At 30.4% G+C, this 20,356-nt stretch overlaps 1 protein-coding gene across 1 annotated transcript; it reads right to left on the bottom strand.

Annotated features, from left to right (window-relative positions):
- Positions 1–833: 833 nt before the first annotated feature.
- Positions 834–19,839, bottom strand: LOC142322930 (uncharacterized). The gene is made up of 5 exons (XM_075362020.1): positions 19,744–19,839; positions 14,592–14,850; positions 12,132–12,230; positions 7,562–7,613; positions 834–1,493 (listed from the first exon to the last, which is right to left on the bottom strand). Exons 1-5 carry the CDS (start codon positions 19,782–19,784, stop codon positions 1,258–1,260), a joined length of 687 nt encoding a protein of 228 aa, XP_075218135.1. The 5' UTR covers positions 19,785–19,839; the 3' UTR covers positions 834–1,257.
- Between the last annotated feature and the right edge of the window lie 517 nt (positions 19,840–20,356).

Raw genomic sequence — 20,356 nt, 5'->3', positions numbered from 1 at the left:
GGTTCCAACAAGGTGGCGCCACAATGCACACTGTTAACAGGTTAATGACATTTTTACAAAATGTCTTTGTTGAATGAATCATTTTGAGGGGTTTGTGGCCTACAAGATCACTGATCTGACTCCCCCAGATCCCAGATTTCTATGGGAGGGCAGAAAAATAAGCAATGTATTGCAACAGATCATGCACAAATGACAAACTAAAAACTGTAATAATAGCATACTTACGAGACATTCCTGTAGATCAGCCAGTTAAAGTATTTGAAAACAAACTGAAACGTATATTATTATTGTACTTATGTTGGAGGAGATCATTTTCAACACTTCAAAGTTTCATCATTATACTTACATAATTCCAGTGCACAACAACTTTCCAAACACTCTGTATAACTTTATTAAATTTCTACATTACAAGATTTGTCTTGGACAAATAGTAAAATACATTCTAATGAAACTTAATGATTTCTAATTCCAGGATCATTCAGAAAGTCACCATATGAAAAGTAAGAAAGTTGGTAGTCAAAGATATAAATACCAAAGGTCAGAAATGTGTTTAATAAGCCAGTCAGTTCCCTGAAGGTCAACAAAGTTTTAACAGCTCAGAATGTGGTTTATTTTTGAATTGGTAACTTCATGTCAGTTGAAACTTATTTAAAATATTATTGGTATTGATTACAGATTTATAAACATTTGTACATTTTTTAAATATCTTTTAAATGAATAGGTAGAAAAAGTTATAAATCAGATTAATATGGTATAATAATTTTTTAATGATAATTTATAAATTATTGTATGTACAAAAACTATAAATACAATTAAATTATATTAAAGGAACATCCATAAAATGCGTAATACTTAGTTTTAGTTAAAATGTAATCATAGTTTAGTAAATTTACTTTAAATCAGTTATTGAAAAAAATCATCTTTGAGCTCAGTTATAGATCATTAATTCAAGATATCCTCAAGATTTACATATGTGAATATGGTTTACAAATTGTTTAGTGTATAAAAAAATTAAGTAAAAAAAAATTTATTTAAATTAAGAGAATCTGACGTAAAATGAAATCTATAAAAAAAAAAGAAGATATTTTTAATAAATTTTTAAATCAGAAGTTTTTAAAAAGCCATGAAATATTAGGTCTTTGATGAATTTCAGAATGTAGAAACATTCTGAAAATTAAAAAAAATTTTTTTGAGTTGTTCACAGAAGTCCAGTTTTTTTCTTAAATTTATTAAATTGTAACATAATTTATTTACTATTTAATTAAGTTGTTTTTTTCCAGCATGCATTTCTTTTAACACAAAATCTATATATTTATGTTGATAAAACACAATCTCTACTACTGGTCTTGAACATAAATAATCAAAATAATTCTGTAATACAAATTTTGTTCTCTCTTCTATTAGTTCTTCTAGTAGCGTATAATTATCAACTTGTTGATACACCCATAATATGTTGTATTCATATGTATCACGCATCTTTATCGGTTCAAATTCTGAAATAAATGTTTTTTTTTTTTTAAATTTATTTTGTAAAGTGTGCTTACAAAGTAAAACTAAGCACTAAATAAATCTATGAGACACATTTCAAAACTGACTTCCAACTGGATGAAAAAATCATATTACATGCATAACTTATCTACTTTTCTGATCATACAAAAAAAAAACACAGAGGAACTTATATTCTGTAATGGCAGATTTTATAAGTCATCAGTTTACCACAACTTTACAAAACCAGATGGTTATTAATTACAGTCATGAGCTCATTATTGATATTAAAGCCATTGGTAGCTAACCAGACCTAAATCTTTGTGAAGAAATGTAAGTTAATTGAAATCGAGTCTAGGTGAGAGTGGTCAAAAATCTCTCCCTTCACTACTCAAATAAACATTTTGTGTGACATGTGGAGTGGAGTCATGTATTGTCAAATAGATGACAACATCGTTTGTGAGTATCCTGTTCTGAATGATCTTCACAACTTCTTCAGCGTTACAGTAAAAAGTTCTGTTGTAATTGAAGTCCTAGGTTTCATGAATTTTCTCAAAAAAAATCAAATTCCTAGTTAAACATTATTACTATACGAGGTGCTACCCAAAAGTTCGGGGAATTTGAATTTCACGCGTGAACCATTGCTGGTACGACCTGCTGCCGCTAGATGTGGCTAACAGTACTCTTTGTGAATCAGAGTTCCAACAGCTGTGATGGTGAGAGGCTGCATTGTTGACTTTCGTGCGGTTGTGTAACGTTGTGTTTTACTGCTTCGGCGAAGTTCTAAATGGCAGATTTTAAAGAGCAAAGAGCCTGCATCAAATTTTGCTTCATGTTAAAAAAAACTGATGCAGAAACCCATCGCATGCTTGTGGAAGCATTTGGTGGCAATGCTATTGTTGTCTACTGTAGCAATCCAGCCATCTTGCCACTTTGCGTGAAGTGTGAGTTTTATGCAGTTAATAAAGTCGGATGTAGTGAAAGAGGCTTGACTACATACGTCTTTAGCAGCGGAATCTGAACGTTCATTACCTGGAATCCCCACGTGACTAGAGATCCAGTAGAAACTCACTTGTGTGTTGCGATGGTTCAACTCAGCGATCGCGTTGTAGATTTTGATAACAATAGGATGTCTGGAATAAAATTTTCTAAGGCTTGGAAAGAACTACACAAGTCACTGCAAATAAGGGATATTTCGGTACTTAGGGTTAATGATATTCAGAGCCTTATTTATAGCGTAAATAAGCATGCTGGTAATACCAGGTTCACCAATCATATAAGTTCTATCATTGGCAATAAATGCACAACCAAACGGTATTGTTCTGTTTCGATCCATCTGTGTATATTACTGCGTCTGGGTTTATCTTGGAGAATAGAGTGAAAAATATGCTGGTGAAAAAATTTGCATTTATTGTAGGGTCAAACATAAAATTTATAAGGTTGATTCACCACAGAAGATATGAACATGGATACATTGGAAAAATATAAGATGTGTCAACATTTATTAGGTGCAGTAGACGTCAGGTACGAACATTTACAGGTGCAGTACAACGTGGATGGTCTTCATACCTTCCTAAATTAGGATTCCAAAAAGCTGGGTGATTTGGCTGTACTTTAAGACTGGCAAAATAAGATGCTAAAAGCTGGTCCCATCTATCCCAAAGCGATGGCTCACCGCAGTCAATAAGTAAACTTACGACAGGGCTTGATCTGATCTGTGGCAAGTTGAAGGAAAGCATGATGTAGAGCATCCAACATTTTAAGCACGGTATGACGCGCTGAAGAGTAGGCGACACAACCATAATCTAAACGGAAACTAAGGAATAATAAAAACGTATCATACATTTCCGATCGGCTCCCCAATTGGTGTTGTTAAGAGGTCACAGCATATCTAAAAGTTTGTAACATTTTGGTTTTCATTCTTTGATGTTTTTTTACCCACATTAAGGTGGCTATCAAAAAATAAACCCAATAACCTGATATAAGGAGAGATAGCAATCAGCTCTCCGTTGAGAAAGATTTGCGGAATGGAAGGGTTCGTAGCTGAGAAAGACTACACATTTTGATTTCTCAGGTGAAATGGTGAAGCCGGTAATCCTGACCAAGCTTCAAGGGGAGATATAGTGTTCTGTAGTAGTCTCTCTGCTGCGGCTGTAAAATGGCACTAATCCAGAAGACACTCAGAGAATTATTATGAGAGGACCCTTTGAATGGAAGGCTATAGAGGACTACGTTAAGAAATTGAATGACAGATTACATGCCTCGGAGGAAGCTCCACAGGGAATTTGACGCCGGAGGGTGCCGGGCCGGACAGGCTCGCGGCTGAGCGCTTAGAGGGCCCCCCAACCGTGTGGGGTCGTTTTCGCGCAATGAGGTCGTGGGCACTCCGCAACTGATGGCTATATACTTCCCCTGTTAAAGGTAATGCTCCAAGAACGGTTCCAGAAAGGAGATGGCAAAAAAATAGGATGCCATGTCACCAGGTTGTGTCATACGCCTTTCTGATATCAAAGAGGATAGCGATGAGACACTGGCAGAATGGGAAAGCATTTTGAATAGCTTTTTCCAATGACAAAAAATGGTCAATGGAAGATCGTCCTTGTCGGAGACCACACTGTTTTGGGGATAAAAGGCAATGTCTCCGCAAATACCATGTAAGTCTTTGGTACACCATTCTCTCTATTACTTTACATAAAACACTTGTCAAAGAGATAGGGCAGTAGCTTGAGGGGCTTGCTTTGCCTTTACCAGGTCTAAGTACTGGTACGACAATGCCTTCTGACCAAACAGGTGGGAAGACTTGTGCGGAGAATAAACCATTATAAATGTTCAGTAGATGTTGTAGCACCAAATTAGGAAGGTGTGACATCATACCAAAGCGAATGTTGTTAGGTCCAGAGGAGGTGTCATGTGAGTTTTTAAGTGCGTGTGACAACTCATTGAATGTAAATGGAGCATTTAATTCATCTACCAAATAACCAATGTTTAATGGTAATACTTCCATCTGTGTCCTGTACCTCTGAAATTCGTTATTATATGATGAAGTGAGAGACACCAAGCGGAAAGAATCTGCTAACATAGTTGCCATTGCAGAAGATGATGAAAGGAGTCCTCCTTCATGAATAAGCTTGAGAATAGATTGTTTTGGTGTTCCGCAAATTGCACAGATCTTTTTCCACACAGTAGATGGGGGAGTAGTGTGTAAGATAGTGTTCATGTATTTCGTCCATGACTTCCTATTAGCTTCCAAGAACATTCAACGATATAATGCTCTAACCCTACGGTACAAATTTAGATGTTCAACTGTAGGCCTGCGGTTAAATTTGCGTAGTGCCTGCCATCAATTGCTAATAGTATTTTGGCAATCATCATTCCACCAAGGAACAGAAGGACATCTAGGGTGTATTAGCATTCTCCAAGTATCATGAACATAAAAGAGGAAAGTTGATCAAGGATGTCTGCACCATCTTCATATTGTGATGGGAAAGCTTTATGGTAACCATTCCAACCAACAACCCACTTTTTAAACAATCCATCTCCGTGGCCTTTTTTTCACCTTGTGGTTAACACCAAAAGCAATAATAATTAGCCTGTGATCACTGTCGTAAAAGTCATCACAAACAGACCAATTAAGACGAAGGAGTAAACTTGGTGAGCATACAGAGAGGTCAATGTTGGACAATGTACCAGATGATAACGGCATGAATGTGTGTGACCCATCATTCAGTAGACACAGTTTCAAGTCTTGTCTCACTGTGTTTATCATATTTCCTCGAGAGGAGCAGAAAGATGAGCCCCAGGAAATATGGTAGGCATTGAAGTCTCCTACTATTAATGACGGCGATGGGATTTGTGTGAGGAAGTTTGACATTTATAGAGCATTGAACTCTTGAGTTTGGTGGGAGATTCAAATTGCAGATATGCATTTGAAGAGGATAAAGCCTTCACAGCCACAGCAGGAAAAGGGTAGCTAGTGGTATCCTTGTAGCCGACACCTCATTCTGTATGAAAATAGCAACTCCACCAGTCTCTCTACTGCCTACTAGACAGGAGTCTATACAGTTGTATCTCTCACAGAAATAGCCTCTGAATGTTATTGCACCTTGTTGTACAAGATATGTTTCTTGAAAGCACATGATTAGTGGCTCATGTGTGCGCGCCAATACTCAAATATCTTCAATGCAGGACCAAAGACCTCTAACATTCCACTGAATAATGTTCATAAATAAAAGTAGAATTGCAGGAAAATATATAGAAAATTAGTTGTATTTGATCTGGTTTTCCTTTTTTATATTTTTGATTTTAAAGAACTCTGACGCCCTGGGGTTGGGTGGTTCCTCAACCATATCCTCCAGTATACGAGGTGATGGGGGAGGAGATTTTGAAGAATGGGAAATTGCAGATGACATCCCAGAGGGGGTGGTTGTGTGGGCTCCCTTAACAGGGAGCTTATTAGAAAGCTTACTGCCAACTCTGATTACTCCTGCCCATATAGGTAAAACTTTGTGGACAGGAACTTTCAGAGGGATCCCACTGTTGGATTCACTAATGGCAACTAATGTTTGTTCATCTTTGTCAGCTCTGAAATAAGTCAGCTCGGCTATAAGTGAAACAACTTGATCAGATAAAATTTGAACAAATTTTTTTAGCTCATTGCAGGTTCTCCAATGCTGATTACCTAAATTTGTAGGAGCTTGTTTTAATGTAATGGTGGCAAACAATATATCTGCTTTAACCAGGTTCTGTGAGTTAATTGTTTTTTTATATTCTCTGCATGCAGCCAGAAAAGATAGCTTCTGCTTGATAGAGATTCTTGCCTTTTCTTCTTTAAAAGTTGAGCAATCTTGGGAACAGGCTGCATGTGAACCACTGCATTCTGACCCTTCTTAGCACATTGAGCACAGATCTCCATTTTCAAGCAAGATGTTGTATTGTGACCATATGCTTGGCATTTGAAACATCGTCGTGGGTTGAGAATGAAAGGTCGTACTCGAACTGAAAGATAACCAACTTTTATTTTTCCTGTGGTACTGGAAGGTTGAAAGTCAGTATAAGAGAAGGTGTTGGTTCTTTCATTCTGCTCTGCCATTTCATTATACATTTTACTTCTACAACATCTTGGGGACGAAGCTCATCATCTATTTCAGTGATATTCATATCCAAAAGGTCTGGATGATTTGAACAGCCACACAACCTTTTGCAGAAACCATGTTGTAACAAATAAAAATGAGAAAAATCACTTTAGTATTATAAAGAATTGAAGAAACTAAAGCAAAACACTAATAACTCTGAAACACAACACACAGTGTAGACAAGTAAAGCTAGACTGAATAGGATTTTAAGCTCTGCAGCAGGCAACAACAGATATCTGTATGATGTCATCATACAGACATGTTTGTACATATCTACTTCTCATGATACAATGTATATATTTATTTTTTTTTCTTTATTAAACGTGTATGCATATTGTTTAAAAGTAAAAATACAGAAACTATTCTTAATTGTAACCAGTAGTTGATCAAAATGAGTTTATTGTAATAAAATTTTACAAATTTACAATTTATGTAAAACCTTTACGTGGTAACACAACCTGAATAGCATATTTGATTCAGCACCCAAAGTACAGTGAGAAAAGTTGTGTAACATGGTAGATACAAATTTTCTGTTAACTAGTGTTATTAGAATAAAACTGGCCACAATACTCAAATATGAAAAAATAAAATTTCTTTATAATTTTATAGAGAATATTAGTTCAAACATGTTCATCAATTTTTATTAAATTGCTTAAGAAAGAAGAAATTAAAAATATGAAATTAATTAAATTTAAAAAAGAAATTAGAAACAATTAACCATAAGAATTTTTTTATTAAATTGCTTATGCGTGTTTAAGAGTGAGACATTAAGTAAAAAAGATAAAAGGTAGCAGAGGAAAAATTAAGTATTTCTGGTGTTAGGTTCAGCACACCTCTAGGGTGGGCTAGGGTGGACAGCAAATCCATCAGTTATGTCTGATAAGGCACAATGAGCACAAAATGTAATACTTAAATTGCATTCATACTTTCTTGTAATTAATTACCTGTTAGTGTTATACCAGTCCAGTATTTTTTCCCCATTTTCAAATGCTTTCCCTGAAATTGACAGTCAATTATGTAAATTACTATTGTCTTTATTTTAAAATAAGAAAAATTATTGTTAATTTTTAAAATCAACTTTTAAAAATTTATGCAACTCATTTTCAGGAGAGAATCTTTTTCCAACACTTTACTTCAATTTTTTCTATCCTTATTTGTAGATAGCATCACGATTATTAAGTTCAAAAGTTTCACCAATTTCGTTGAACTGCTTATATATTCTCTATGGTAATTACAGGCCTAACCCCAAAAATACTTTACCTAGTTCATTATATCTACTCTTGTTTATTCATAATTTTTAAAAAAATCAACTTTTATAACATGAAAAATTCCAAGCCTGATAATAATTCAAACTTGTAACCATCTAACCATAGATAGCAACTTTGTTATTTATTGTTTGATAAAGAAATCAGAAAATAATTTTAGAATAATTCTGTCTATAAAAAGAAACCATAAAATTAATTGTCTAGACTATTTCTTTTCTCCTATCATATTATGAACATTACACAGTTGAATTTTCATTCATTTTTTAAAAAAAAGATATATTCTAATGTTAAAAACATTTATTGATGATTAAATTTATTAAAAAAATAGTTAATTTTTATTTTAAAAGTATTTTTTGTTACATTAACATACATAAAATTATAATTATGTATCATTAAATTTATAAAGTCTCTCAAAATGAAAAGCTGTAATATCAGAGAGTATAACATTAAAAAGATTTCAAAAATTTTTAAATATAGAAACCTGATTTAAAAATAAAATAGAATGTAAAAAAAAATATTTGTTGGTATAAATGACAAAATGTGATTAAATTTTTAGGAAGACAAATTAAATACAAAAAACATGATGAAAATAATGTTATGATCACTAGTGAATATGAAAATACTCGCTGATGAGCATAACAATCCAGGAGTATGCAGAACAAAATATTATGATTGAATTATTGTATACAAAGATATTTATCCCAAGTACCAAATAACACCTACAGATGTCATTCAAACGTCTCAAAATGTGCTCCATAATGTGTTGTTTAATTACCTATTTAAGTATGAGCTGAATGTTGACATTGAAATCATCTACCATTTTTACTAAGAGCCACTTGGTAATAAAAATCCCTCTTCAGCTTGTCTTGTATCGTCCTTATCTTTTATTAGTAGTCTCTCTCTCTCTTTTTCCTGTTTAGCCTCCGGTAACTACCGTCTAGATAATACTTCAGAGGATGAATGAGGATGATATGCTCAATGGGTGCTATGTTTGTTAACAGTTGACCAAAATCACATTTGACTGAACACTTCTTGAGGGTGTTTAGATTTATAAAATGTCATTCTGCTGAGTTTCTTCAATGTTTTATAACATTAGATCAAATATGGATTCACCATTACACACAGAGATTAAACAACAGTCAGTACAGTGGGTAAGGGCAGTTGAAAGTGCTCCAAAGAAAGCAAAACAGTTTCATCTGCAGAAAAAGTCATGACTACCATTCTTGGGATTCTTGTGGTGTGGTGCTCATGAACTTCTTGGAAAAAGGCAGAGCATCACCAGAGAGTATTATACTTCACTTGAACCAATTTAAGGGTACTATTCAGGCTAATGTCCACATTTGACCAAAAATAAAGTGCTCTTTCATCATATAATGCACCTACATATACATCTTGAGTTGATACTACAAAACCTACATTTTGAAGTATGCACCGATTTGGTATTTAGCAATTACTTCCTCTTCCCAAACCTGAAGGGTTGCTATGAAATACACTTCAAATGATGAGGTCAAAGCTGAGACAAACGCTTATTTTGCAGTGTTAAAGAAATCACATTATGCTAAGAGTATTTAAATGTTGGAAAGTCATTGGTTTAAATGCATCAAATTGCAAATTTTTTGATTTTTTATTTGGTAAAGAAAAATTTCTGAAAAATCTTCTGTTTTCATTGTCAGGTCAAGCGCTTTCCAAACCACCCTCATAAAAGGCAATCAGGCATATTGTTAGTGTAATCCCCTTGTGCCCTATGATTTAAAAAATCCGGCAGTATATTGTAGACCTTGCCTGGCTCACTGAACTGCATTTATGTAGCATCATAAATGTTTCAGGCTAAGAGCTGTATGTTTCATGCATATACAAAATGCTATAATTCATTTGCAATTATTAAAATTTGTTTGTAATGCTATATATTATTTGCAATTATACAAAATTGAGCCATAATACTTTAACGTCATCTATTACTGCTATTGTTATTAATATTGTGCTAAATATTTTCGTATTGAAAGTTATCATACTGAAAGCATTCACATGGTTTATAAATTTAATCAAACATATCTAATAAAATAAATAATATTTTATGATAACGACTGTAGTTTATTTTGTGATACCACCTCAATCATTACTGTTATTATTAATCATTATTAATTTTGTACTATTATACTATAATTCTACATGATAGGGTCTAAACAGAAATTAATCATATTTAACCTGTATCCATGACTCATGTGCTTACAAACTGCATTAAAAATTTCAATGATAACCATTAGTATTTAAATAAAATTTTTAAAAATTAATACAAGTTGGCATGAATTATATTCTAAAACAAAATTTTATTAAAATTGCCATAACATAAAGGTGTGCAAGACAATAATATGTTTATATCAAAGTTTAGATAGGCAAGAATAACGATTGTTTTTTAATATAAGGTTTGAACTGAATTAATTATATATGGAATTAATTACATAATTATAATATTATATTTGAATTATTTATATGGATAAAATAGTAATCAAAGAGGGAATCATGATACTCTTCCATTAATAAGTGCAGCCAAATTAATAATATATAGAATTAAAGATAAACCATATTTCAGAGCTATTTTTGTTCCTCGTACACAATATCTGCCTCATTACCATTCCTTCTCAGAGAAAACTAGTATAAACTATGACAGGGACAACTCTAATGCGTGAGACCCTAATTCCTTGTACTTCGCTCAATATAAGAAATGTATTTATTTATTTACATATATGAATACTAAAGTTCTTTTATTATTGCACTAAAAAAATGTCTACTTTCATAAAGAATTATTCATGAAATCCTACTATATCATAGTAACATATTGGTAATTTTACTGTAAATGATAAACAGTATTATTTTTCCATTTCTAATTATAAATAAATATGTAACTATAATGTCCTTCTATTAAAACATTTAACAAATATTTAACTGTTATCTTTATATTTTTCATATAGGTAAAGTATCAGTCTGAATTGGTAAAAGTCAGTCAGAATCAGTAAAAGTCAGTTCATAATATTTGTGTTAGTTGGAGATTACTCCCCACACTTTACTGCCAGGGTTTTGGTGCTCAGTTTCATACATTAATGTTTGTGTAAATATATGTTAATAAAATTGCAGTAACCTTATATTTACAAACATAATTTTAAAATGATCACTATTGTTATTATTTTGACTAATGTATTCTATAATAATAATAATACTATATAATTCAAATGTTTTACTTTTTTATTTTTTTTATTTATTAATCATGAAGAATGATATTTACTTTCCTAGCTACAGAAATATATATCTAAAATAATTGGTTATTTTTTAAGTTTTGTGCCTTAAAGAGGCATTTAAAAAGAATGTTTAACAAAAAAGTAGATTTAAATAAATTATAAATAATCTACCAAAAAAAAAGTTATTCCAATGCTGCAAAATTCAAAATATCTACTTTTGTCAGATGGACATTTTTTATACATACTTATATATGTTGGCCTGTATTTGGTCTTATAACTCTGTACCACATAAACCAATTTTCTCCAAACTTGGTAGGCAGGTATTACTGTGTACCAAAGAAAAATTTTTTTAAAATTTATTTTAAATTTTAATTCTTTGATAACTCTTACTCTAGTATTTCTTGGAAAAAAATTAGCCACAAAAATGTTCACCCCATTCCCAGAAAATTCAACTTTATTTAGAATTATGATTGTTTATTTGTATTTTTTAAACAATTTGAAAAAGTTTTTTAAATTTATTGTTACCACTCTTCTTTATTAATTTTGCCTGAACACTTCCACTTGAGTGTGGGAGCCCCCAAAATGAAATGAAAAAATTGTTTTTTTTGCAATCTCAAACTTTTAATGTTTAAAATGTATTTTGGTAAACAATAAAGTCATTAAAATAATTTAATGTCCTTCCCATGTTGAAGAAGCTCCAAAATCTTAAAAAAAATTGAAAAATGAGTTTTTACTTTTAATTATTTTTATTTTATTTAATTAACTATATTTATTTAATTTTTAATTTTAATTTATTTAAAATCAATTTTAGTGAATATTTTAAACCTTGGTTATTATTTCAAACAATAAAAACGATTATATTATCATAAAGATATAAACAGAGCTTAAAATGATTCAATTCAAAATCATTTTTGCTGGCTTTTTTTATTCCTTATAAATATTAATTTTAGTGACACTTAAATTTTTAAAATTACTTTAGATATTGATTATAAATAACACAATACACATTTACTCACAGGTATATTTGAAACAAACCATTTTAATCTCACATAACCATCTGGTTCTAAGCGAACATAACTTCCTTGCTGCATCATAATTACTGAATATAATTCATCCTTAAAAAGAAAAAAATTACTAATAAAATTTTTGTGTATTTTTCAATAATAATACTTATTTGTTGTGGATATTAATGGAATTTTTTCCTATCTTAAAAAAAAAGCTGTATCATATTTTTTGGTCTGACAGATCATAAAAGTATTAATTTAGAATGGTATTGATTAAGAGTCTGTCAAATTACATTTTATGAGAATGTTTTTTTGTTTTTCTGGGTGAAAAATGCTTCTGTGTTATCGCTGCCCGAACACGATATATTCATTGTAATAAACAAAGATAGATCACATTAAATAATAAAATTAACCATCTGTTTTACGACATTTGGCATGAACAGATGAAACTCACTACAGCAATTCAAGTATTTGAATATAAACAGACGGCACTAAGAAACCGTAAAACATAAGATAACATTTCACCATCCCCTAGAATAGCTAGCATGTTAGTTCTGTAGGTTATACTTGTGATGCAATGCAACATAATAGATACAATCCACAAGGATGTTATGCACAGTTGGCAGATGCAGCATGCACAAATGGGTGCATCCTTTTACATCATCAGATATCCATGATTGAGCCTAGTGTGCCCTATTTGCAAACAGCAAATAACCTCCTCTCAATGGTTATTTCTGCATGAGGAGCTCCACGGTGTTCTTGATTGGATGAAGTTTATTGTTAATATTAGCATCACACTCAGTTTGCCACTAACAATGAACCACCCTCTTAAGAAAACAGACAAGATTGTTTGAAGAAATGTGGTTGGTTCAGAGGCTGAAAACAAGCCTCCTTTGTTACACCACCTATTTCAGGCTCATTGCCTGAAATCCCAATATGGCTGAGTATCCAGCAGAAGCTCACTGTTGTATTACGGAGATTCATTTGCAAAATAACTCACTGATTCTCACAGATAACAGGTTGTCAGGAGTACAGTGTCATTAATCACCTGTAAGGCACTCGTGGAATCTGAGCAAACAAGAACATGTCAAAATTTTGGGCTAATTTTATGTAAGGCCTTACTAATGGCATACAGGTTTGCAACAAAAATACTGGTGATGCTGGGAAGGCCAAACATGTATGTTCTGTTGCCAACCACAACTAACAAAATTAATGTTTCTAGAGTCATCTGTATAAACTATAGCATCAGGATTCATGCTATTTATAATTATAAATTTCATTTTGCAAGATAACCGGATTTGTGTTCTTTTTATAACACTGACAGACATCAAAGCAGTAATTAACAAGAGAAGGCCACCACGGGGAGTAATAACATGGAGCAACAGTAAGGACTAGAGACAATTGTATATTTAGAGCTAAGAAAAGGCATTTTATGAGGAAAAATGCCTGACTTTAATCAGAAAACTTCTCAGCTGCTAATCTCGATTTTTTATGTTTAGGATCAGAGTCCTTGTGTAACATAGAGATACAACTAAAACATAGGTATAGTTGTATCCTGTTGACCCCTATTAATGAACTGGCTACTCCAACTGCTATTAGATTGTGCCAGCATGATACAACAAAGGTAGATGATGTAAATTTCATAGCACTGTTTCTAAGAAGAAGGAGTAAAGGATAACGAAAGGACAGACAACACAAAAGGAACAATCAATTTATAAAGGGATTGCCTCAGTCTGGAGGTTGTTTACTGTCTTGATCTTTCATTGATAGACCGATTAATAGTCAGTCATATCTGTTATGGTTGTTGAAACCAATCTTTAAGGCTGTAAATAGAATTCACAAGTAACACTTACTGATGCTAGGAAAATGTGTTGCCATAGAGTTAATTGCTTATACAATAACAATTAATGTAAATTGTTGATACTGTTATGTTTTCAGTTACATTTAATGATTGCCCTTGAGATTTAGTTCATTATTATTTAATTAGTTATATTATAATTACTGATATTTTATATGATAATTTAAAAATACACACCCAACTTTAATTGTAATTATAATTAAATAATATACTTTGTCTATTTTGTGTTTTTGTCAAATTTATTATGTAAGTAAATTCATATTGATTTTTTAAAGGAGTTTCCTAATTGTTTCAAAATTAATGTCACTGATAACTTAACTGAGGAAAGAACTACACAATTAAGCCCCAAAAAGATCTACTGAAAGAATAATTAACACATAATTTGAAAGTGAATCATGAATAATTTTTAGATTTAAAAATATCATCATGTAATTATGATGTTCAATGAATTAGAATGAGTTACTAAGGTATCCAAGAATATAAAATGTAGAAAATATGTTGAGGATAAATATTTAACACAGAATATTAATGAGTGGAATAATGAAGCTAGTTAAATGAGTGGCAATAAAATGTAATATGTAATTTTTAAAAACAATGTAATTAATATTACTTACATTTTCTGCATCAGTTACATTAAAGTCAATACTTGAATCTGCAAAGAAATTCAATTGTCCAAATGATGTAGAAAATTCCTTTATTTTAAAATGTAATTCATTCGATCCAATAAATATAGGTGATGAGAAAATTTTTTGTTCTTCAGACGAATAAATAACATTACTAAATTTTAAATTTAATCTCTCATCTCTGTAATTACATTTTGAATGTATAAGTTTTAAATAAAATTGGTTTAGTAATATTATTATGCATAGTAACCTGTTTAAACAAAATATTGGTTATCAGTTTTAGATAAACATACTTCATGTTTTTCTTCAACATTTTGGTTTTTTTAAGAAAATAGTTTTTCTACTAAAACATCACAACATAATTACTGACATTTACTTCATGGCATATGAATTATGAATATGAATAAGAAAATTTCTTCTTACTGAACAGTTATTATTTTTAAGGACTGCTAATGTTAGAAACAGTGATTTTTAAGCAAAAAATTAATAATATTTATTACGGTATAACTTTGTTTATTTAGTCTGTTAATCCATCCATCTAGATTTTTCATACCTATTCAGCATTGGAGCATTTTAAATTTCTTATTTTTAAACACCTCAGAACCAGGCTTGTTTTGTAATTTAGAACAGATCTTTTAATTCCATTTCTGTATACTTTATAAAATACACAACACAGAATGCTTTGTTAGTTTTTCAAATTGGAAAATTATAAATTTCTTATTTAAATTAAAAACTACAAATTATAGACTCTTCAGATGCATGTGACATACAAGTTGCATACCATGTGCATACAAGATGTATGTGATATACATAAGCTGCTGAAGCCAAAATACCATATTAAACACTCTTATTTGAAGAAACGTGAATGATGTAGACTGTATTGTTGGCATATTCTCAAGTAACAGAGTTTGAATTTGTTGTTATTATTATTATTATTATTATTAACATTAAAAAAGTTTTAAGTTAAGTTTACTCTCATGTTCTTTGTGTTCTCTGTAGGCTACATGGTATTTTCACTGGACTTTCATTCATCCACTCAATTTTTATCTTCATAAATTGAGTTTTACTTTAATATTTAATGGTGTATAGAGATTATTTTGCTGAAAATGAGAAGCAAAAATGGATATAGAAAACCTGTCATTCGAAATATATAAACAGGAAGTAAAATTCATAAAATAAATGCAGTTTACAAGATTAATTTATAAATTAAAACAGATTTATAGTAAATAAATGGCTATTTAAAAGTGTACTTAGTGACATCAATAGTTAAGGCTATTGGTTACATTTGTTACAAGAGTTTGGAACTAATATTTATTCATCATGTAAACATTCATGTTTTCTTCTGTCCTTACAAGCACAAATAATTTGTATTCTGTTTGTTTTGTACACTGTGATACTTAATATAATCATTCTTTATTTATTGCAATTATTTTATAATATTTTTTAGAAGTCATGTTTTTTGTATTGTTGTTTGAGGATACAGTGAAAAGTTTTTAAAGATTTGATAATTGCTAACTAAAAGTGTTTATGTAAATTTTTTGTCGGGTTAAATGTTTATGTATATGTTTTGCATTATATTATTTGAAATAAATAAAATTATAATAAATACTAATAAAGTAATCAAAGAGTTACCTTTTGGTATTTTTAGCTTTCAGAATTTACATTAAATTAAAATTGCATAAATAAAACACAATTTTTTAGTTTATTCAGTTACTATGTATTTTTTCAAATTTCTTTCTACGCTACGTATGCAGTATTCAGAATACGCCTGCTATAACAATTTTACACTATTTTCTAAAGTTTCTTTAATATATACAGTATGTTTGAAAAGTAACTATATATTTGCCATGCACTAGTATGATATGTAACATGACTTACATACAGTAATTATTGTTGTAAATGGTTCCCATGAACATCCAAACATGAACAGATATGTTTTTTTCTTGATCTCAAGGACTGTAAAAGTTGTTCATGTGGAATGTTTTTGATAAAATCATGAATAGCAGTTTGATGTTCTGGAAACTGTCGAGATTTCCTCAATAAACATTGCTTTTTGCATAACCCCAAAATTAAAAATCCAATGGGCTTAAGTCCAAGGAACAAAGTGGTCATAATCCCTTAGAAATGATTTGATCTCTTAAAACCTCTTGCAATACTTCATGAATTCCCTAGGCATGCAAAAAAGATGGTCACGCACGCATCTTTTTGAATCAGAGCATTATTAATTTCATCCTCAGTTACCAGTCCCATGAAATGGAGAATGATTCTACGATAACAAGCTGAATTTATTGTTTCTGCAAAGAATATTGGGCCACCTATTCTTCTCCTGGAAATTGCAATCCACACCCAATCTTCTGGTCATAAAAAGGAATTTCATGTATGGCATGTGGGTCGTTGGCAGATAAATGTGAGCTTTGTGCATCACATACCCTGATAAATGGAACCATGCAGAGTAGAAAGTATACTGCATGGAAAACATCAGTATCAAAAACATAGTCCAAAATATCATCAGTTGTCTAAACTGTTAAAACCAGTCACACTCTTAATTTGCTTTTCATAATCTGTGGCCAATAATTTTGAACCACTTTCACTTTATACAGTATGATACTGAGCTTCTTATGAACTGCCTTGTATGCAGTTGCAGGACTGATGTTTTTCTGTTGGGCCAGTTTTCCTATGGATGTGTTGGGACTGCGTTGCACAGCAACTGGTATGTCTTGCAGTCTTTCTTCATCGAGTTCTGATGGTCTACCACTTCGCATGTAGTCCTTTACCAATCCCGTCTCCCGAAATTTCTCGATTAGTGCTTTTACACTTTGTTGATTAGGAACCAGTGTGGAAATCTAATGGAAAATTGGTCTTTCCTGTCTGTGTGTACTCATCATGTTCGTTGAAGACATATTCAATGAGAAATACTAGCTGTTGTTAAAAATTTTAAGTTAACACATTCTGAATGCACATGGAAAGACAGGGTCTCAGTTGTTCAAAGGTGACTAATACACAATGATTGAACCTTCTCATCTCAAGGTTACCAGACAATGTTTTCAGAACAATTATAATTCAATTCCTTTTCATTTAATCTATAATATCTGCTAACCATGTCATGGAGGATATATGAAAAGTACATAAAATTTCTGTATATATAACAAAAATAAAATAATAACAATTAAAAAGGTAGATAGATAGTTAGGGTCTTAACTTTAAACAAAATTATTTTTGGTGTATCTGATTTTTATAAAATGAAAAAAAATTTAATACCAACTTTAACAGATTATGTCAGCATCCCCCCCCCCCCTGGGCTATTTACTTGCCTTATTTTGTGCTGTAATTTATACAGTATCTTATTCACACATGTTCTGCCTGTTCATGCATGAATAAATCCAATCTGGAACTAATTTTTCAAGAATTTCCCACACACAGATGTAACCGTGATGTAATTTCATATGACTGTATTGAACAATGCAGTTCTGTTATAAAAATATGTTTAGTTTTGCATATGCTTTTATTTTTTTAAGTTTTAATTCATTTTTTGTTTATACTACAATTTTCTAACATAATTTTTATTAATAAATAAGTAAATCTTTTATTCTGATCCATACGTAGTAATATATTATATATACAAAACAGTAGCGATGAGGGTAGGGATGCTGTTACATAGACAAAAGACAGGAACTACCCAAGTATTTGCCTGAGTGGATGAAGGGAAGCCATGGTAAAATTCTTGGATAGAGTAGCATCACAAAATTAATTATAAAATAAAAATGATAAATGGTAAATATTAATGCTCATATTATTAATTAATTTTAAATACAAACACAAGAAACAATACTAAAGTAAATAATTGAAGATACTTAATATATAACAAATAAACTAATTAAGAAAGCTTTATTGAAAATTATTGCAAGCTTACACGCACTTTAAAGGAAATTTATTATTTTTTTTTTAATTAGATTATTTAAAACCTTTTGGCTGAATAATATTTTCTTTAAAAGAAAATCTTTTAATTTTATTTAAATAAAAATTGGTGGGAAAATATTTTAAAGTAGTCTGAAAATTTATTAAAAATGATAATGGAAGCATAATGGTACACTTTCTCATAAGCTAATATTTATTGTGTTTAATTACAAGAAAATAGTTCTGTTGTGTGGTTTGATAGAGGGAGATAATGCTATTATTTTCAAATAGTGCCTATTTTATTTCAACAAAAGTTACTTTTAAATGTATGGATAAGTTAACGTTTTTAATTTTCTAAATATCAGTCTACATGATTCATAGTTATGGGTAGCAAACAACATTCTGACAGCTTAATTTTGTAACTTGTAACTGTTCTGACTTTTTGAGGAAGCTCAAAGTGATGATATTAAGCTTCAGATGAGAGTAAACACAAGCAAAATAAATATTAAATAATGATGAGAGGCTTAGTATTTTATTAAGATGTTTCAAAGCAGAACAGCACAGTTTAATTTTTTTGAAGAGGAAATCAATCTGAACATCTCACAAGAATTTATCATCTAGCAAGACACTCTAGAACTTTACACTCTGGACAACAGAGTAATAATACTATCGACAATATTTTTTATTAATGGGATGCTACCAATACGATCAACAGGACCAGTTTTTTTTTTCACTTTTGATTATGGTATTTATTATTTATAATTATTTTTACTGCAATTATTAATGTCTATCTGAAAATGGTTTTATCCATATTTAAAGTTAATCTTTATAACCCATTTCGTATATATAAATTTTTGTTTGAACTGCTAAAATAGTTGTAATATCTATCACGAGACATGTTCAGAAAAATGTATGGTTCAAGATTTTAAGACAAATTAAAAATAAATAATAATAAGAGCAAGGATCTGAGGATACTTAATCTTTTACAATAAATAAATTTATTAAAAAAGATAAGCTTAGTTACAAAAATTATATTTATTAATGTTAATATTAATAATTTTTTTGAGAATTATTTTTATAAATGCTTTTATCATTTTTCAGTATCTGTCTAGGTTATGTATCCATTATACAAAATGTATACAACTTTTTTAAAGATATTACTGCATATTATATCTAGTTTGTTATAAATTTTTATAAAATTAGTAGAGTATGTAATTAATTGGTTATAAGTAAATCTAACGTACCATACCTCAAATACAGATTACGAGAATAATTCCAGACTGATAACATTAGAGTGTAATACTGATAATAATATTGACAGGTGTTACAGCACTGTGATGGCAGTATTTATTTTACTACTACATATATATGACTATTACTACTTCATGATTATTTAAAAAGAAATTTATTCCTGACAATGCTTAATTAATTCTCATGTGCATGTAATAATATTAATACATAATTTGTTGATTTAATTTAATTTAATTATTTATTAATTTATGTACTATATCCCTATTACTGATGATAAAATTAAATTATAAATCATGTCTTCCATTTTATATTTTGAGTTTTTATAGTACAATCATTAAACAATTTTAATATTAAAAAAAATTACCTGTTTAGTGTTTTGCAGCCTTTGATGTTTTTTCTCTCCATTTACAATTACATTTTTTTTTTTAATTTTATGGTTTAGTTGTTTACTTTTGTTTAAAGTAGTCTTAACTTTGTTTACATTTTTGATCAGAATTTTATAAACTGTATATTAATTCAATTCTAAACAATTTAACATTTTGCATTAATTTAATCTGTTTCTTATCTTACTTGTTATTTCAATTAACATCTCATTATACTGCATTTGACAG

This window comes from Lycorma delicatula, chromosome 4 (genome assembly GCF_047948215.1).
Source record: "Lycorma delicatula isolate Av1 chromosome 4, ASM4794821v1, whole genome shotgun sequence".
NCBI classification, from domain to species: domain Eukaryota; kingdom Metazoa; phylum Arthropoda; class Insecta; order Hemiptera; family Fulgoridae; genus Lycorma; species Lycorma delicatula.
This window is presented reverse-complemented; position numbering and strand designations above follow the sequence as displayed.

What these genes read in the sequence shown, in the direction of transcription:
- LOC142322930 (XM_075362020.1), bottom strand. Translation starts at nt 19,784, where the DNA reads ATGTTATCAGTCTGGAATTATTCTCGTAATCTGTATTTGAG. An exon ending in TCTCGTAATCTGTATTTGAG is followed by an intron (nt 14,851 to 19,743) that starts GTATGGTACGTT and finishes TTGTTTAAACAG; the next exon opens with GTTACTATGCATAATAATAT. An exon ending in GACTGGTATAACACTAACAG is followed by an intron (nt 1,494 to 7,561) that starts GTAATTAATTAC and finishes CATTTATTTCAG; the next exon opens with AATTTGAACCGATAAAGATG.